Source organism: Netta rufina (assembly GCF_964035555.1).
Source record: "Netta rufina genome assembly, chromosome: 23".
In the NCBI taxonomy this organism is placed as follows: domain Eukaryota; kingdom Metazoa; phylum Chordata; class Aves; order Anseriformes; family Anatidae; genus Netta; species Netta rufina.
Genome location: NC_140147.1, coordinates 50,655 through 69,002, shown reverse-complemented (window position 1 = coordinate 69,002; position 18,348 = coordinate 50,655). Strand labels below are relative to the sequence as shown.

Sequence of the window (18,348 nt, the reverse complement as noted above, 5' to 3'; positions counted from 1 at the left end):
TAATCTGTTTTATAATATGGCTGGACTGGAATTTTATAGTTGGCTATAGAGAGATCAGGAGATTATTTGTTTGTCCTAGAAGCCTTAGGCAAGCAGAAACTCTGTTTTAAGGAGGAGTTTTGTGAGTGAAGGAACTGTAAGATTGGCTTTTATATAAGTTTACCTCTTGTGCCATACACTGTCCATGGCTCGGTGCTGTCCAACATAATAGCACTGGATGGCTCATCACTGCATGGTGGCACCGTGGAGTCACACACGGGAGCTGCTCTGTTACTTCAGTTGCATTTTAAATGAGTTCCAGGAATAACTTCTACCTTTAGAATGACTTCTACCTTACCCCACCAGGGAAAACTTTAAAAGACTCAGTGCCTCTACTCAGGGCCTCTCAGTGACAACTTCAACAGGCTTCAGATCAACAGCAAAAAGAAACCACATTAAACCATAAAACACCAACAGTGACCTCTTGAAGTGCAGTCAGCAGCAACACACAGCAGCCAGGGCAGTGCCTGTCATACACCTAGTCAATGTCACCAGGCTGAAAGGCAAAATGCAAGTCTCTGTCTCCTGGATTTCCCATCCGAATCAAATTCCTGCTTCCCTGTAAGTGCATCGAAGGCCTGCTAGCTCACAGGAGATCTCAGCTTTCTTCAGTGCTGCAGTTTTGGAGCAATAAATTCCTGCTTTCTTAGAATTACTATGACAGCTTGGGCTGATACAGTGGAGATAGAAGTAAAAGGCTTCCACTTAATCTCTTAAGTCACCTGCAAGCTTCCCTTGATCAGGTCTAATCTCTGGAGCAAAAATTAGTGCGTGCAGCAGTTTGTCCCAGAATAATTGTGTATGGCAGCTTTGTGCTACGAGCCACCATAAGCTATAATTTGATTTGAAAGCTCAAAACTCAGGCATTGTGATTAGAAAAAGGAACAGCTTAGCCATTAAACCATGAATCCCTCCTGTAAATTAGTTACAAGTTAAAGAATGTTTGTTGGAAATCATGTTTTTTTTTTTTGCTACAGTACATAACACCATCTAGGAAAAGCCATGTCGTAAATCTGATTCTTTGGATTTTAATTCAGTCATTTCACCACTCCTGTGTGTGCACACTGGGAAAATGTAAGAATTTGTCTCAAAAGAGTACTCTTTTGTTCAGTTCAGGTAACTGAAATTTGCTGCTAAGGTATTTGGGGTGTTCTGTGAGCTCCACAGCTCTGGCTACTCACATACAGGTTGAGGGTTTGACAGGGACCTTGGGTCTGGCTTAGTATAGATTTTTAGAGGACGTTTATACAGACACCACAATTCACTATGACTTTTCATTCAGATCTGTTCAGATCTGTTGTGCAGTGGATCTATGGCAGCGGAATATCTGAAATGGTAGATTCATATGGTGCAATGCTTCCATTTTTTTATAATCAGGCATGTGAAAAACTGGATTTAAAAGAATCCAGCATGACTAGTATTTGCAAGCAGTCCATCAAATGTTGATCCTCTCTTCTTCTTTTAACAGGTCTTCAAGAGTAAAGCTCTGGAACTTGGAGAGAAACTTCTGCCAGCTTTTAACACCCCCACTGGTATCCCACGTGGTGTCATAAATCTGGGCAGGCAAGACACATGTCCTTACAAACATATCATTTTAACACTGAATGTAAAAGACCAAGACCCAAGCAGGAACAACAGCAGTTCCTCAGAGGTGCTCCCCTCTTCTTCAAGGACATTTGTTTTGCCATCTCAAAACCAAGAGGTGCCTTGGCAGAGATTGCAGGAGACTCAAATTAAACCCAGCTGTGTTTTATTAATTTTGGACTGTCCACAGTTTCTTCCTCTACCTCTTGGCAGGGCTCCCTGCTGCAATAGCATTTTCTTCACTCTCATTTTCTTTAAAAGGTTATTTGTAGTCTGCACATAACATGGAGACCTGTATATATTTTTTTTGTAACGTGCCCAACTAAATACATGTGAATTTATCTGTGTTCCATGTTTGGGGAAATTGGGAAAGGAACTGGATGGGACTGGCTGACAGTTTTGCTACTAGAAAGGGAGGAATATACAGATCATGTAGTTTTCTCTGTGCTGGCAGCACTCAGGCAGGTGTGTATCCTTCACTTAGAGTCACAATATTTCATGTAGGATAGGTGGTAGTCTGTTGCTGGAGGTGATCTTTAAGACATCTGCATTAAATAGCTTGTTGAAGGTCACTTGGCAAAGAGAAGCCAACCTGCAGGCTGGACTCCCAGTCTCTGATTCTCTCCAGTAGGCAGTGTTCCCTGCCAGTAAGGGCTTGTTGGCTCCTTTTGATGCCTACTAACAAATCCCCCTGGGTAAAAGCTGCATGCTGGCTGAAATGCAGACAGTGGGCAACGTGTGTTAACAAAAGCCTTTCATCCTCACCTCTTGCAAAACTCAGAGCAGCAGCCATGAAAATCATTATTCATCTCTTAGCCCAAATCTCCTGTTTGGTTCCCATCTCTGTGAAGTGCAAGGCTGTCACATGTTTGACTCATGCTGATCCATTGCTCAAATATCACTGTCACCCTTGAGTTGTCTCATCTGCATGTGACCCCAGTGAAAATTCAAGCCACCACCAAGACTTTAATCGTATTTTTACAGAAGAGATGTTTGCTTCTCCTGTGGCTGATAAAGATTTGGCATAGCCTAACCTTTTAAAAACCCTCCCCTGCCCTTTGTGAAGACAAAGGAAACAGACTGTGCCTGCCTAGATGTTCCCAAAATGTTTTGCTTGATGACCTTGTCTAAGGGCAAAGAAAATCAAAATAAAACTGAACCCCCAACCCGGAACCCATATTAATGACTTGAGCTCTGGCGTCAGCTGTGAAGCTGCTGTGAGGGCTTGGAGTGTCAATTGATATAGAAACAAGGATGATGTGAGCTAAATCTGCTGTCTGACTAGTGAAGAAACATGATGAACAGCCACATGCTGTAAACCCAAAGGGGAAGGGAGTTACTCAGTGTGAGATAGCATGTGGAACTGGAAGCAGCAGGAAGAGAGGTGATGCTGTGAGAACAGATGTTTAACCCAAATGTTGGGGCCGAAACAAAACCCAGAAAAGTTCTGCAAGAGGAATTGTCTCCCCAGTTCTACTTTTGCAAGGTTGTGCTAATTCCAGAGGGAATTGTAAACTGAAAAGCAGGACAGTCTTCCAGCATGTGTAGGCTTTTGGTGCGGATAAGCTTTTATGAGTGGATAGGAATGGCATTCAGTGAAACAAATGCTGGCACTAAGTCAATTCTGAGTATACATTTTTGAGGACCCAAGTACAAAGACAGCCCATGTCCCCCTCTTCCCATAGCTAGCTGGTCTTCTCTCTCTTAACAGGTTACCTCGCAGGTGTCCCCTCCCCGGTGGTACTCTTGTAGTGCTTTCACACAGGCTCCAGAATGATATCTCATAGAGGCTTGTTTTCCATCCAGCTGGTCTAACTGCCATGTTGTTTGCCAGGTCCTAGAGTACATTGTCTTCTCAAGCTGATGCTTTGTGCTCTCTGCCTGTGTGTTACACTGTGATTTCTCTCCTGACGCTTCCTGTTCCAGGTCACTGGCCCCTGCTGTCCTTCACAGCTTCCCTAAACCTCTGCATCTCCAGAACCTTACTCATCCTCCTCCTTGCTTAGTCTCTCTGACTTGGCACTGTTTTACTGCTTTGGATCTCTGTGAGAGAAAGAGGTGATACAGTCATTTTCAGTCCAAGCTTGCCCTGGACAATGTTTAATGAAGACCCATAAAGGGGCATAAAGAGAATAAAGAGAGCTCTGGGCATTTTCCTGTGTCTAGAAGACCAAGGTCCTTTAAAAGGTGTTGAGATGTTGTAGTATAGGGCAGGTGTGAAGATCCAGTTTGTTCAGTCTGTAATGCTGAAAAATATTTTCCTGCAAGGGGTCATTTTAGGCTCCTCTTTAACCCCAAGACAAAGTGCAGACACTCCGTTTCCTCCAGACCACTTTTTCCTGAGTTTTACTGTGTTTTGTCACTCAGAGCTTAGATGCTTGTCAGCATGGTCCTTGCAGGCAGTGGCTTGCTGCATGTGTGGGACAGAGGTTCCCAGGGGAAAGTCATGTCAGCTGCTGTGTGACCCCCCGTCACAACAAATACAGCCTCAGTTGGCTGCTTCCAAACACTAATTTGAACTAGCTCAGAAGCCTGTTTCTGCTTTGTGAGATTGTATTTCCTACCATCTCCCTCCAGTGCAGTAAATAAAGAAGAAATTGATTCTTTGTAGAAATGAGAACACCATGGGATTGTTTAGCACACCCATCCTAGGTCCAGCTACTTCCAGGTTCAGCAGATATGTCCAATGTGGTATTAATACCACCATTAACCTGGTCAGACTGGACAGAGGGGTTTCAGCCATAAATGCTTGATGTTACTGGGGTACCCATTTTATCTGCAGACAGTGTTTTTGATGGAAAAGCTGGTGATACAGCATCCTGACGGTTTGCAGGGAAGGCTGATGTGTGGCTGTGACTGAACAATTTGAAACAGAGTGAACATATTGCTTATCTCATGACTCTTTTTGTCTGGAGGCGAAACAAATAACTCTGGACTTGAGATGGCTTTCCATACATCACATGGAGGGGGAAGCCTTTTTCCCCTCAGGTTGTTAGTTTGAGCCTCCTGTAAACAACAGAAACATTTCTGGTTTCATAGACAAGATTTCAGACGCCATCTAGTGTTCTCCCCATCACTGGAAATTTGTTACCTCATCAGTACCAACCAGAAGCAACACTTGCAGAGACAGGAAAATCAAAGCCACATCACTTCTTAGATAGTTTGGGCAAGCTTCCCTGAGCAAGAACCTGCAGAGCCTATTTTGGCTTAAGGACATAGGTCACCTTATTGTCTGTGTAAATTTCAGAGAGTTGTAGAGCTGTCATCTGTAGCAGTGGTCTACAAGAAGGAAATGGTTGAATGTAGAAGCAAATCCAGGAAGGAGGTGAATGACACTGTTAGTGCTTGGAAGAGCCCCTGCCCTTCCATATCCTTTATTTGGTTTACTTTGAGGATAAAGGGACAAGGGATGCCTTCCTCATCCCCAGAATTGGCTTCTTCCTTTGCTCCAAGGAGGATTTCTCTCCATCCATGCATGGGTTTGGCAGGGTGAGAGGGGGAAAAAACAAAGTGAGAAATGATACACAAAAGTAGGATCAGAGGCACTTTGTAAAGCTGGCTGCTTCAGACTGTTCACCAGTTTCTGTAGTTTTATTCTGTCCTTCCTGTTCTTGCAAGATGAGTACCAGTAGGGTACTTTCAGAGTTAGATTTGTTCTGTGTAGATGTTAAGATTCTCAGTGGCTTTTTACTACAGTCAGGTTTGACCAATGGCGACTTTCTCCTAGCACTGATGTTGCTGTATGCTGTATCTCCCTGAAACCAAGCATATGTTGGGAATATCAGAGTTGTATATGACAAAAGAGGATGAAATTTTGTTGAAACAAGGTGCTTAGGGACAGTCTGGATTCTATGTAAAATATCAGCTTTGTGGGATGTTTGAGATGTAAGTTCAGTCGAGGCTACTTAGTGATGTGTTTTATCCCAAAGTGTCTTGTATAGTGCAGCTTGTGAATGTTCTTTCAAAGTTTCCTTTAAGCTCTTTGGGAAGGCTTACTTTCCCACAAAAAATGCAGTTTCCCAGTACGTGCAGTCTGTTTGTCCTATCCTAAACAATCCTTTGTAAAGCTAGTGCTCCATCCCACTAGTATTGGTAGAGTCCTAAAAATCTATGTATGTCCTTTACATGGCCCTTGTCGACACCTGATGTGCATTGCATGCACATAGCAAAAGCACGGTTTGCACTGGGGCAGGGAGTGACCTCAGGTGTTGGCTGTGTTTTCCTGGCAATGAAGGCTCCCTTTTCTCTTCTTGCAGTGGCATGAGTTGGAGTTGGGGTTGGGCATCTGCCGGAAGCAGCATCTTAGCAGAATTTGGTACCTTGCACTTAGAATTCCTGCATCTCACAGAGCTCTCTGGCAACCCGGTATTTGCGGAAAAGGCAAGTACTTCCCAACTGACTAATGAAATGGTCTGTTCATACTCATGGGGGCAGGGCTGGAGCAAAGCAGCAAGTTGGTTTGCCTGCAGCAGAGAGTATGGCAGCAGTGTCTTCTCTCCCCAGTACTAGTACAACTTAACAGGAGAAATCTTCCAGAGTGGGACATGGGTCCAGAAACCTGTATCTTGCAGGGTGTAAAGGTCACTCGACTTCAGACCAATTGGCTTTGGAGGGCAGCTACTCCAGTGTTTTCTTCAGCCATTTATATTCGCTGTAGCAACCTCACCTGCATGTTCCCATCACTTGTGGGGAAGATAGGAACATTTTTCCCAGTGTCTCAGTTGTGTGGCATTGTAGTAGAAACTTACTCAGACAAGGGCACAGCCAAAATAAAGCTGTATGTTGGATCTCAACTGAATATAATTGTTAATTCTTACATCCTAATAGTAGTTCTTTGTACTCACAGACCTTTTTGCTCTAAAAAGCCATTATGCTCGAGCATTAGCTCATTATGCTCTAGCCAACAAGATTTCTGCTGAGGTTTTGTGTGTAGGACAGTCCTGACAGCTGGCATATTGGATTCCTTCTATGTAACTTGTAACTGAAAATCTATTAATATTATACACTACCTTGAGCTTTTTTTTTTTTTTTTTTTTTTTTTTCCCCCCCACAAGTGATCTTGTAGTGCATGTGAGAGCGATTTAGTAAATATGCCATTGGATACCAGTTGGTCATTAGCTTTCACTGCACATACCTGAGAATGGCCTTTGAGGGCAACAGTTTGTTCCAGGTTGAATCCAAACTACCTCCATGAGCTTAAAAGAAATGAGGCCTATCCAGAGTTCCACAGTGGGTTGACAACAGACAGTGGTTTTGGGATTGCCAGTAAAAGCCTCAGAATGGTCCATTTCTAGGGTATTTCCAGTGCAGGTCTGTCAGTTCTGAATCAAGAAGAGAGTTTATGGAAAAGAGAGGAAGAAAGAGATGGAAGGAGCTTGGAAAGCAAAGTGAAGAATATTATGGAGTGTGTGGAAAGCAAGAAGAATGCTACAGAGGAGTGGTCAGGAGAGAAAAGCAGAGTGTGAAAGGAAGCTAGAAACCTAGGAAATTCTGTAGACAAGACAAAGAAAGACTGTTGATTTGAAATAAAGGAGACAGGCTAAAGATGCTTGAGAACAGTGATAAAGACAAATTGATCAGAGGAGAGTTGGGGGTAGGTGAGAAAAGACCAGTGGAGGGACCAGGACAGGGTATGAAAAGAAAGTGCATGGGAAAGAAATGATGGAGGGGGGAAAAGGAGAGATGAGCACTGAAAACACAGAATTTCATCCATATTCCAGGTTCAAACTGTGGCATTTTGAGCCAGTCAAGCTACTGACCCCAGTGTAACACATTTTCTTCTTTGCCTGTTAAGCTTGTAGAGGGATAAAGGCTGAATTTTTCTAATGGACTCCTATTAGCTGACCATGTCTGGTGTGTGCCACAGAAAACGTATCCCATTCATCTTGATACCCTCTAAGAGAGAAAACAGGATGATAAGGGCTCAAACAGCCCATCCTGTGCGAAATGATTTCAGAGAAGCAGATCAACTCATTAACTTGCAGCTTGGGACTTGTGTGATTTTAGCAGGAATAAAGTCCATCTGTGTCTTTTATTCAAACATGTCATTACTGAATTTTAGTAGCATGGCATACTAAATATTATGCAGCCTGATGACTTACGTGGAAATACCATCTTAAGTCTGTAGCCAACTTTTGCATACAAATAATTTGATTTCATAAAAGATTTAGAGTTTATTAGCTGTAGGTTATGGTAGAATATGTATGCTACTTACCACTTAATTTCATGCATTATGGGAAAGGTCTGTTGAATTTAATGGGGGTGAAACCAAGGGAGGTTATAGAGTATAAGTAAGGCTGTGCTAGCACATTAAAGCAGCTGTCTGTTGTTGAAATTAAAAGAGCAAATTCGTCTTGTTAAGTGACCGCATGGTGAATTGAAGTACTATGTGAGTCATGCATTCCTGCCACTCCTTTCCCTTTGGATCATGACAAAATCACTCTCCGCATCCTATACATTTCCACCCAGATCCCAAATCCTTAGGATTTCTTCTGGACCAGCATTGGGAAACTGCTTCTGCTGCTTGCTGAACTAGGGCCTTGCAGGATTTTTAGAATCATTTTTAGAAGTCCACAGAACTGGACAAAGATTGTGCTGAGGAGTCCAGCAGGAAGGTCTCTCCATCACAGACCTCGCACTGGAGAGCCATGTCATTGAGTTCCACTTGCATGATGATTCACAGTGTTGCAGGCTGCTGTGCTTGTTCAGGCAGGGATTGGCACTGATAAATTACAGAGTTCTCAGGGACAGTGAAAACGGGTGTTTCTTTTCAGCAGATAAGTAACATAGTTCTCATCTCTCATCTCTCCTAGGTGATGAACATCCGCAAAGTCCTGAACAGAGTTGAGAAGCCACAGGGTCTTTATCCCAACTTTCTCAGCCCAGTGACAGGGAACTGGGTGCAGCGTAGGTATCAGTCTGTATTCAGTCCCACCTGTAGCATTTAAATCTTTCCATTATTCTTTAAGAAGGAATAGTAACTGTCAGAGCAGCAAGCCAAGGAAATGTCTTGTCAGGAAGCCTGTTATAAATGTGATTAGATAATGCAACCTGATTTGGAAGATGAAATATAGTAATTATACACTTACTCCATCAGCATTGTTTCCAGCTGCGTCTTACCTCCAGAAAGAGAACTAGGACTTTCCTTCACAGGGGAGGATAATGGTATGTGGTTCATCACACAGATACTAGAAATCAGCATATCTCTTTAAGATCTTATCCTGCAGTCATCACCTAGCCTGTGGGCTTCCTTGGGAGTTGCACAGGATGACTGTGAGCAGAAGCCCTGTGAGACTTGGTTCCTGAGAATGCGGTAGCAAATAGGAAACCACTGGAAGATGCTTGCATATGCTTAGATCCTCTGAAGATTTAGGAATGCATTTGCTTGTGTGCATTCATATACCTGTCAGCATGGTACCTGCTCTGTTTTGCAATTTGGTGCAAAACAGTGAGACAAGTATACATACTTTTTCATTTGTTGGGAACCCAGCACTGTCCAGCCATGAAGACACTGGCAGTAAAACAATTAGTGCCCTGATACAGAAAAGGGAGAAACAATTAGGAAAGGGCTTGGAAAGAGCAAGAAAATAGTAGAGGTAGTGTTCCCAGGGAAAGATTATTTATTGTCTTGCTTTACACACACAGCTACTTCTTTACCCAGTGAAGAGACTGTACTCCTCTTTTTGTGCCACCAAAGGGGCTTACCCTCTGATAGTTACGTGAGAAAGGCTGCTTCTTCTGGTCTGTCACTGATCCCTGACCACAGCTTTCCACTCTGTTAAGGATTTGCTTGGTTTCGTGAGGGAGGTTAGCTGGATTTAATGTTTCTCTGTCAAAGGGAAGTCTTTTTTTTTTTCTTTTTTCTGAAGCTCTTTTTAGCCTGTCAGTGGATTACATTTTATATCGTTTAAGCAGATTTTGGATCATGCATTACTTGGTGTCCCTGTGTCATGTTGCACAGATCCTTCCAGACCTTTCTAACTAGTATTTGTGAGTAATTTGTGAGTATCTGATTGTTGCAGTTGCATGGCTGCCATCATCTGAGACAGTGAGAGTACACCAGCTGTTAGCAATCCCTGATCTGTAACTGCCAGATCAGCATGTCTAATGCTAATTAACAGGGCTTGTCTTGAAAAGTTTGCCAACAAAGCATCTTGGGTGGCTGCAGTTGTCCCATTAAACCAGAGCTGTCCTTTGGTGCCATGAAGAAAGAAAATAGGCTTCTATGTTTGTCCCATTAACTGATCTTCCATGTTATCCCAATTCCTTTGTGAGCCGCTCAGCTTCCCCTCTACATTTGTCTCTGCAGAGTTGCAATATGTTCCACTGGGAAAATTAATCTTCTGTCAATGACCAAACCCCTGAGATGCTATTTCCTTTTTGTTATTCCCAGCTGGTAGCCATACTGCACATTTTCCCAGACACAGGCATTAATTCTGCCTGTTTATTGGTGCTGAGAGGAGAAGTGTATGTCTCTTAGATCTGTTGTTGCCATAACTGCTCATTAGTGAATCTTTGGGAAACCGAAGAGCTGTGCTCTTAATTCAGATGGCTAAAATAGTCAGCTTGATAGTTACCATTAATGTCTTCTGCCAGTAATTCTATTTATGTCTCCAAACTTGACTTCATTGTACTGACCTGCTCCCATCCCTTGCTGACCTAGAGAGGGGCCTGGTGTTGGTGCTCAGAGCTTATTAAAAGCAGTCTCTGATTACTTGTTCTGGGATAGAGTGATTTATGCAAAAGGACTAGAGATGTTCTCTCTCCTAGGCTTTCACATGATGAGGACAACTCCTGGCATAGAATCCTGTGACAGTTGTTCATAATGTGGTCTGAATCTGCATTCCATTTAGGGAAAAGACTCAGCGTCTTCTGCACCTCCAATATTACTGCTGCAAAATAGATTAGGAAGGACTAAAGAAGGAAGGCAGCTGCTGCCTGCTACAGAGATGTTCCTTGTAGGTACCAGGCTCTCGTTTTCTCTCTTTTCATTAAAGCTCTTTGCAGGAAGATGTTTTTCTTGGAATTACTGTGATTTTCTTAAAAGGTGTATCTTTGACCTGGCTGAATGAGCAGGTCTTCTAAATGAAGAGGCAGTGCTGTGCCTCTTCTAAGTGCAGTTGTTACCTTTAGAAAATTAAAGCACGGTCCCCCGCTGAAATAAAAGATTTGTTTGTACAAAGTACGTAGGAGGCAAACACTGGCAAAGCTGTTGCCGTATGGAAAGCAATTACATACCAGAGCTTCTGCTTTGGTGACGTTATGAATAGCACACTTAAGATCACAGACCTTTTCTTTAGAGACAGGCTGTGCAGCTGTTGTTTGTAAATAGTCTGTGCTCTTTTTTTCCCCCCTGAATTCTTGTGTCTAATCTCACTGTTTTGCCCTGGATTGTTCCATAGATCAGTAAGACGTACTGCATGGGATTATTCAATTTTATGATTAGGAAAATACATGGCTGTTGATCTCTCCTGTTGGTAGAACTTAGCATTTAGAATAAACCTGAGGACATTATATATGTACAATGAAAGGAAAAATAAAAATCTGAAGAGGTAACTCCAAAAACCATGCCACATCTGCTTACATTTAAAATGGGGAAGTGTACAGACACAGAGGTGAACACTGTTAATTAACAGAGACTCTTCTGACCGTGGTTGGTAATTTGACTTGTTCTTCTAAAAGGGGGAGTTCTTCACTGCTTCAAGGAATTAATGTTACTTTTTCCACCGTGGTATGGCTTAAATATATAAATCCAACCAGCAGTTCTCCCCCAGAAAAACCTGCAGCTGTCCTGCCCACTTCACAATTAATTTGTTAACATCCTCACTCGTAAGGTCATTGCATTGCATACTCTGAATAGGTAGCCTGGAAAATCTGATCTCTCCAGAATAAAATATTTGGTCACCATCCTTGCACCTGACAGTATCATTTTAATACACCAACAACCTCAGCCTTCCCCATGGCAGGGCGTCCCACAGTGAGCCAGGACTACAAATGACAGAATCTAGAGGTCTCTGTGGCAGCTCCTTGCTGGCAGCTTTGTCTGATCCAACATGCATTCTCCCTTTCCTGAGGCAGAGAGGAAGCACCCAGCAGCTTCACATAGATGGAGGTCTATTGATACCTGCATTTGGTTTATGAGGCTGGGATTTATGATGATCACTTCACAAAGCAGGAAGCATCCTCAAGTTGCAGTATAAATAAGTGTTGCAAAATGAGACATCTGAATAGTTCTGTTAAACTTGTAAAATGCTTTGTAAAATGACAGAACATTTTTCTTCTGATTGCACTTTCCACCTTTCTTCGTTTCTGGAAAAGTAATGCAGCAAGCTCTCCCCTGGAAACTGGAAAGGAAGAGGAAAGAACAAAGACATCAAATAGGACATAGTTGTTTGCTCTTTGTAACGCAAGTGCTCATTGTATATCATGAATCTGAGTTCTTGTTTTTGGCTTTCTCACTATAGACCATGTTTCTATTGGAGGACTTGGAGACAGCTTTTATGAATATCTCATCAAATCTTGGCTGATGTCAGACAAGAAAGACTCTGAAGCTAAAAAGATGTATGATGATGCATTAGAGGTAAGGAGCAGGCTCGTACGCTATTTTTGGTTAGAAACATTGTTCATCAGAATGTTTCAGGCAGAAGTGTTATAGATTTTTGAGTCTAATATTCACTCCTCACCCTGTCCACTAAGTATCCTGAGATTCTGCTTTTCATCCCTTTAGGCAATAGAAAAACATTTGGTCAGAAGGTCTGCTGGAGGATTGACCTACATTGCTGAATGGAGGGGAGGCATCCTGGATCACAAAATGGGCCACTTGGCTTGCTTCTCTGGGGGCATGATAGCACTTGGAGCTGAACATGCCAGTGAAGAGAGGAAGCAACATTACATGGATCTTGCTGCAGAAATAACAAACACCTGTCATGAGTCTTATGCACGTTCAGGTAAACCTGTGGGCTGCCTAGAAAACATGAGGAAGGGAGAGTCTGCAGCCTAACGGACTCAGTGTTTGCGTGGTGGAGGATTACAGCAGGGTGTTTTGTGCTCCAGCAGTATCTTCATCAGTGTATATGATTTTCAATTGTCTTTTCCAGGATATCTAAAAGAGAAGGCAGTATGTTTTACATGGCAGACAGCTGGAGCAGCGGGACAGACAGATGTAAGCTCCTGTGAACCCAGAGCTGAATCATAGTCCTGCCTCTCAGCCACAGAATAAGCCTTCTCCCAACAAGACTGTAGTTTGATTCTGTCCTTTCGCATCCTTATGCAGACAAAAGTAGGAAATTAACAGTGATTAATTGCAGGGTGCGCACTATATGGAGCAGAGCAGCTGAGAAGACCAACAGGAGAATGTTGGAGACCTGCAGCTGCTAGTACAAACTGAAAATAAAAGGAAGTTTCTCAGCCTCTCGCGGCTGGCTAAGTCTTCCAGTTTGACAAGTCCAGTGCAATGTATTTCACACACACAGTGTGTTTATCAGTCAGTATTTTGGGAGGGCAGTGACTGGTGATGAATGAGACTGGGCTAGTTCTCTGCCTGCAGGGCTTTCAGCAAGATAAGCTAGCTTTGGACTCTTCTTTCTCTGAAGGCATCTCTGTAGCTGTTCTGAGCCTGCAGGCAGCAAAGCAGTAGTCAGCGTTCCAGGACCTTTCCAAACACATCTGTGCTAGTTGTTGTATCCAAAGATTGTTTCACCACATCAGCAAGTCCATATTGGCAGCTGTGATCCAGCATGTTTGCCTATTAAACTTCAGGTTAACCTGAAACGGTATTTGCAGATAACCCCCCATTGCTTTGGCACTTAGAGAAATAAAGGAAATCAAATGAACTAAAAACCCTCTGGCTGTGAGTGCCTAGAGCCAATTTTCACCCACAACAGTATCCATCAGCATAGAAAAGACAGTAGCAAGCCTGCCCAAAGTGATTATAGTGATGCCATTTCAACAAGCTCATTGTTTGCAGAGAGTGTCTGTGCACTGGCTCTCAGCAAATAGCACAGTTAGCAAACAATGTTAGATCCACATGTAGACAGGAGGGCCCAGGGAAGGTGTGCGAAATATTTAGAAAATACTTAGAACAATAAAATGACTGCCTGAAACATGGCATTGTGGTAAACACGTGTAGCAAGAGAAACCTGATGTGGCATGATCATAAGCAACCTCCTCTTCCGTGTTTTTCAAATAAGGAGAGAGTTGGTCTTGTAAGTGGGATCTGAATGCTAGCTGTTCTTTGAGACTGAGAGTCTCAAATAAGGGACACTCAAAAAGACCAACGTACTTGAATGTTTTATTCATAAAAATGTAGTGAAGTGGATTAAGCTTTCCCCAGCTACCTGATGTCCACTTTTCGAGGCTGCTAGTGGACCAGAAGTAAGGCAGAAGAAGTGGTTGCAGGTCCCAAGGTACCTTTTCTTACAGCCTCCCTGCCTCAGTACAGTTGAAATGGCTCAGTCTGCTGGGTCCCAAGCTCTTCAGTGAGGAGCTCTGCTATCAAATCAAGTGTGGTGCAGTTCTTAAGACAATATCCCAGCCCAGCAAAAAATCTAGGATGTGGGGGAGATTTGTACCTGCTCCACACTCACATCTGGTCCAAGCCTTTTGTTTTGTCAGCTGTATTCACCCTCAGAAACGCTTTATCCTCAGCTAGGTGGTACCCAGGCATACCACAGAATGAGTGGGAACTTTGGGTAGTGAGCATAGCTCGTGTGTTCTATGGAGTTGCCACTATTTTGACAGTAGCTGTGAGGTTGGTATGATACACAGGCATGACTGATCTGCTCTTCTGATCTCACGCAAGCCTTAGTCAAATGCCTGCATCCTGAACACCATAAAAGCACCTGGATAATCTGTTTATCTGTTTGCTCATCAAACTGCTCATTATAAATGTGTGATTTTGTCTAGACACCAAACTTGGTCCTGAAGCCTTTCGCTTTGACACTGGAACTGAAGCCATGGCAACCAGACTCAGCGAGCGCTACTATATCCTTCGCCCAGAAGTGGTAGAAAGCTACATGTACATGTGGCGACTGACACATGATCTCAAGTACAGGCAGTGGGGCTGGGAGGTTGTGAAGGTATGGTTGCAAAAATCACAGTAATAATTCTTACAGGCTGCTGGATTCTTACAGTAATCTTTCCTTTGGTCAATAAAAAGACCAGAAATGATTTAAATCATGAAGATACTAAGACTCATTAGTAATGGGAAAATCGCAATATACAAAAATATACAAAATATACAAAATCACTTAAATTAGTATGGCTTCTCTGCTGATTGTAGTGAATGTTTTCTTTGCCGTTTGAGCTATGCTAAAATCAAACAATCAATCAATCAAAACAGTGGAAGTTTATGGAGAGGAGTGTTTCAGTCAGCAAAACCTGCTGTTAATGTAACAGCCCTTTGCTAAAGGAGTGAACCTTGTATTTGAAATACCTGCACTACTCTGAACCATTGGCTTGGAGCTCGCCAGGGAAAATCAGCAAACTTGGCTTTGCCTTATTTTCCCAATACCACTTCCTGTCCAGAAAGTCTCTCACCTCTTCCAAGCTCATGCAATAGATAGTTGACTGCTGTCCTGCATCCTAGCTGGGACTACATTCAGTGGCAGAACTGTCATTCATCTAGTGCCCTGGAAAAGAGGCTCCGCAAACAGCTAGATTTGCCACTTGAGATCTGTTTTTGCTACACGTGTAATGTCAAGGTCAATCAATGAACCAGCTGAGGAGGTTTATGTTTGTCTTGCTATTTGATTAGAACTAACTTTTTTCCTGGAGACTGGAGTAAGCACCAGTGAGAGGCGGAAGCTACTATAAACTTGGAATTTGATTTATAAAGCTGACTTGCAATGCGACTGACAATGATTAATGAGTTACTCCATGCTATTGTGCATTACTGAGATTTCTTTTCCTTTCTCAGGCCCTGGAAAAGCACTGTAGAGTAGAAGCTGGTTTTTCTGGCATCCGAGATGTTTACACTACAGTCCCAACCCATGACAACATGCAACAGAGTTTTTTCCTTGCAGAGACTCTGAAGTAAGTCTGGTATCGTTGAGGCCTTTCAGAGTAGCATAATTCCTGCAAGATCAACACTTTTGTCTGCATGATAAGTCTCTATTGATAAAAGCCTTTTATCCTCTGTGGGGAAAATTGGGAAAGGATGTGGAAGCTTTGGTAACTTCCTTCTGTAGAACCACTGCTGCCATAGGGTGTCTCCAGGTTTCTTCTCATGTGCTGGGTTTAAAAGACTCTTCTGTGATCCAGAGTCACTCTAAATAAATGGGAGGCTTATTTAGGTCTGATCGTTTAAGTGATAGCTGTCCCCTCTGCCAGGTTAATGCCCTGCACAAAGAGGAGGCATGACTATGATTTGAATTTGCTGCCCCTTGGTGTAGATTTTCTTTTGCTAGTAGCTTGAGCTAATGTTGGGTGGCTGAGCACAGATGCTCATCCCATTTTGTTGCACTTGCCCCAGGGGTGGTAACTCCCAGCAAGAGAGTGAGGCAGGCAGGCAGGAAACCAGTCACCATAAACCATGGCAGCTGAGGCCAGTGGTGGCCCCATCACAGTCCTGCTTGCAGTGCTTTCTTGTACATGCTTGTAGTCCCACTTGGGCTTCTTTAATCTCCCTTTTGTCCGTCTTCTTCCCTCCCACCCCTGCCTGATGGCTCCAGGTACCTCTATCTTCTGTTCTGTGAAGATGATGTGCTGTCCCTGGACGACTGGGTGTTCAACACAGAGGCTCACCCCCTGCCAGTCAACCACACAAACTTTAAAACTAAAGCAAGTGTGCAGTAGTGAGGCCATTGCCCAGCACCCTGCTTCTACAGCATCAGCAGGTTACTGCATTTCCTTTCCATTAAAGGAATTTGTGTTGTTCCTAAAATGTTATTTTGGGGCACTAGTCCAATTCCGGACAGTATTATATTGGGAAGCTGAAACCGTGACATAAGCACCTTATTTTCCTCTGTGAGGAGCATTATTAGACTGATAAAGAGATGTTTATTCTGGGCCATACTGTACACAGTTCATAGACATTCCTTTATACAGAGAATTTATGTGAAATCCACAGACTTTGCTTTATAGTGGCCAAAGGACTGGAAGTTTGCCATAAAATAGACTTCCCCACAACACACACACACCTCCTTTCATTCTTCTTTTTCATTTTTTCCTTTTATATACTGTTGGATTTATCACCTTTCTAATTAACAGTTTTCAATATACTGTGCTTTCTAGGTGGTGTCAAAATTGTAACTAAATCAAAACCTGTCAGTAAATTTCTTGATCCTAATGTATTTTTATATATTTTTTCTGTGCTCTTAAAACACATTTACCACACATCATATCTCATTTAACTTTCCCTTAGTGTTTTTGTGTTTTTCTACTTTTATTTGGAACTAAATGTTATGAGTCACTTGTAATACTTTCACTGCTGTAATAGTCAAATCTGTGAAAGAGAATAAAAGTCTTGTAAAATAAAAAGCATTTATGGGTTGAGCCTGCTTTAAAGCCATCTGTCAAAGACCTGTTACATCATGCTTGGAATAACTAAGTGACAATACTGGATTATTTCAGGAATATTTCACAATGTATGTTGATTTCCAGCATAGCCTACTTGTATGGATAGCAATTCCCACCTGCACCAGCTCTTTTAAATCATTTGTTCACTGTCCGGTACAGATTAGCAGGAGTACTATTAAATGTCTTATTTTCTAGCAAAAACTAAATCATCCCCAGATAAGTTTGCTCTTTCATATACATTGTTTCTGGAATAAAGTAACAGGAGAAAAAGAAAGGAAAAAAATGACGCCAGATTCTTCCATGTGTCCTGGTACTGAATTAGCTTTTTACCCTGTGTGTCCTTGGTATGTGACTCTGGGCAGGGTAACTGTGCAGAGATATTCAGACATCACTCTTGTTCTGACCCTGGTAGTTGTAGAGTACTTGCTTAGCAGTACTGCTTAGCAGTTCTTGCAACTGGGGATGGATCTTGGATTGTTGCTCCCACCAGCCTTTTTTCTGGTCATTGCAAAGCTGCATGGTCTTTGGTAACAGAATATTTTTCTCCATTCTTGTGACACTCTTGATAATTGGTTCAGTCAGCACTTAGGGAAGAAGAAATTGCTTGAAGCAAGTTGTGGGAACAAAAAATGTGTTTCTAAATTCATGCCTGTGTAATTCCCAAAGAGAAATAATGTTGTTAGATATGGACTTAGCATTATTCAAAGAATAAAGATAGGGGATGGAATGCTTAGCATAGAGGAATGGTTATTGGTAAATAAACGTTTTGCAGCAGTGAAAAGGTAAGGTGAGGAGAGGAGAGGAGAGGAGAGGAGAGGAGAGGAGAGGAGAGGAGAAAATAAACAACAACAACAAAAAACAGTCGTAAATTTTCCTGAGCAATGGAAGGATTTCAGTGTAGTTGCATGTAAGTACAAGAAGGAGACCGAGTTAAGGGGAAAAGATTAAAACGGCTATATTTGTATCTCTCTTGGCCATGCCACTGCTAAGGAGCAATGTGGCAACCCCACCGAAGAACCTGAAGAGCACAAAGAACAGTTTAATGCTGTTGTAAAGGTCTGTGACCAGCATGATGGCAGAAATGGCACACAGATGGCTGGCATGCAGGAACGATTGCAGGGATCATTGCAGGATGGCAGCACAATGTCTACTTCCAGATTGCTGGGGAGCACTGAAGCCCCCCAGGCTACCTAAGAAGATGGATACAGC

At 42.7% G+C, this 18,348-nt stretch overlaps 1 protein-coding gene across 4 annotated transcripts in view; it reads left to right on the top strand.

The window, feature by feature from the left end:
* The window catches only part of MAN1C1 (mannosidase alpha class 1C member 1), a 36,765-nt gene extending 19,718 nt beyond the window's left edge, over positions 1-17,047 (top strand). For 3 of the 4 annotated variants that reach the window (XM_084300724.1, XM_084300722.1, XM_084300725.1), the window contains 8 exons: positions 1,508-1,602; positions 5,880-6,003; positions 8,436-8,529; positions 12,087-12,202; positions 12,350-12,569; positions 14,527-14,699; positions 15,539-15,654; positions 16,293-17,047. In XM_084300724.1, coding sequence (XP_084156850.1) covers positions 1,508-1,602; positions 5,880-6,003; positions 8,436-8,529; positions 12,087-12,202; positions 12,350-12,569; positions 14,527-14,699; positions 15,539-15,654; positions 16,293-16,416 — 1,062 coding nt within the window. In that variant the 3' untranslated portion in view covers positions 16,417-17,047. Of the gene's footprint in view, positions 1-1,507; positions 1,603-5,879; positions 6,004-8,435; positions 8,530-12,086; positions 12,203-12,349; positions 12,570-12,719; positions 14,460-14,526; positions 14,700-15,538; positions 15,655-16,292 lie in introns of those variants that run through there. The other variant, XM_084300723.1, reaches the window with a different exon arrangement.
* Positions 17,048-18,348: the final 1,301 nt, after the last annotated feature.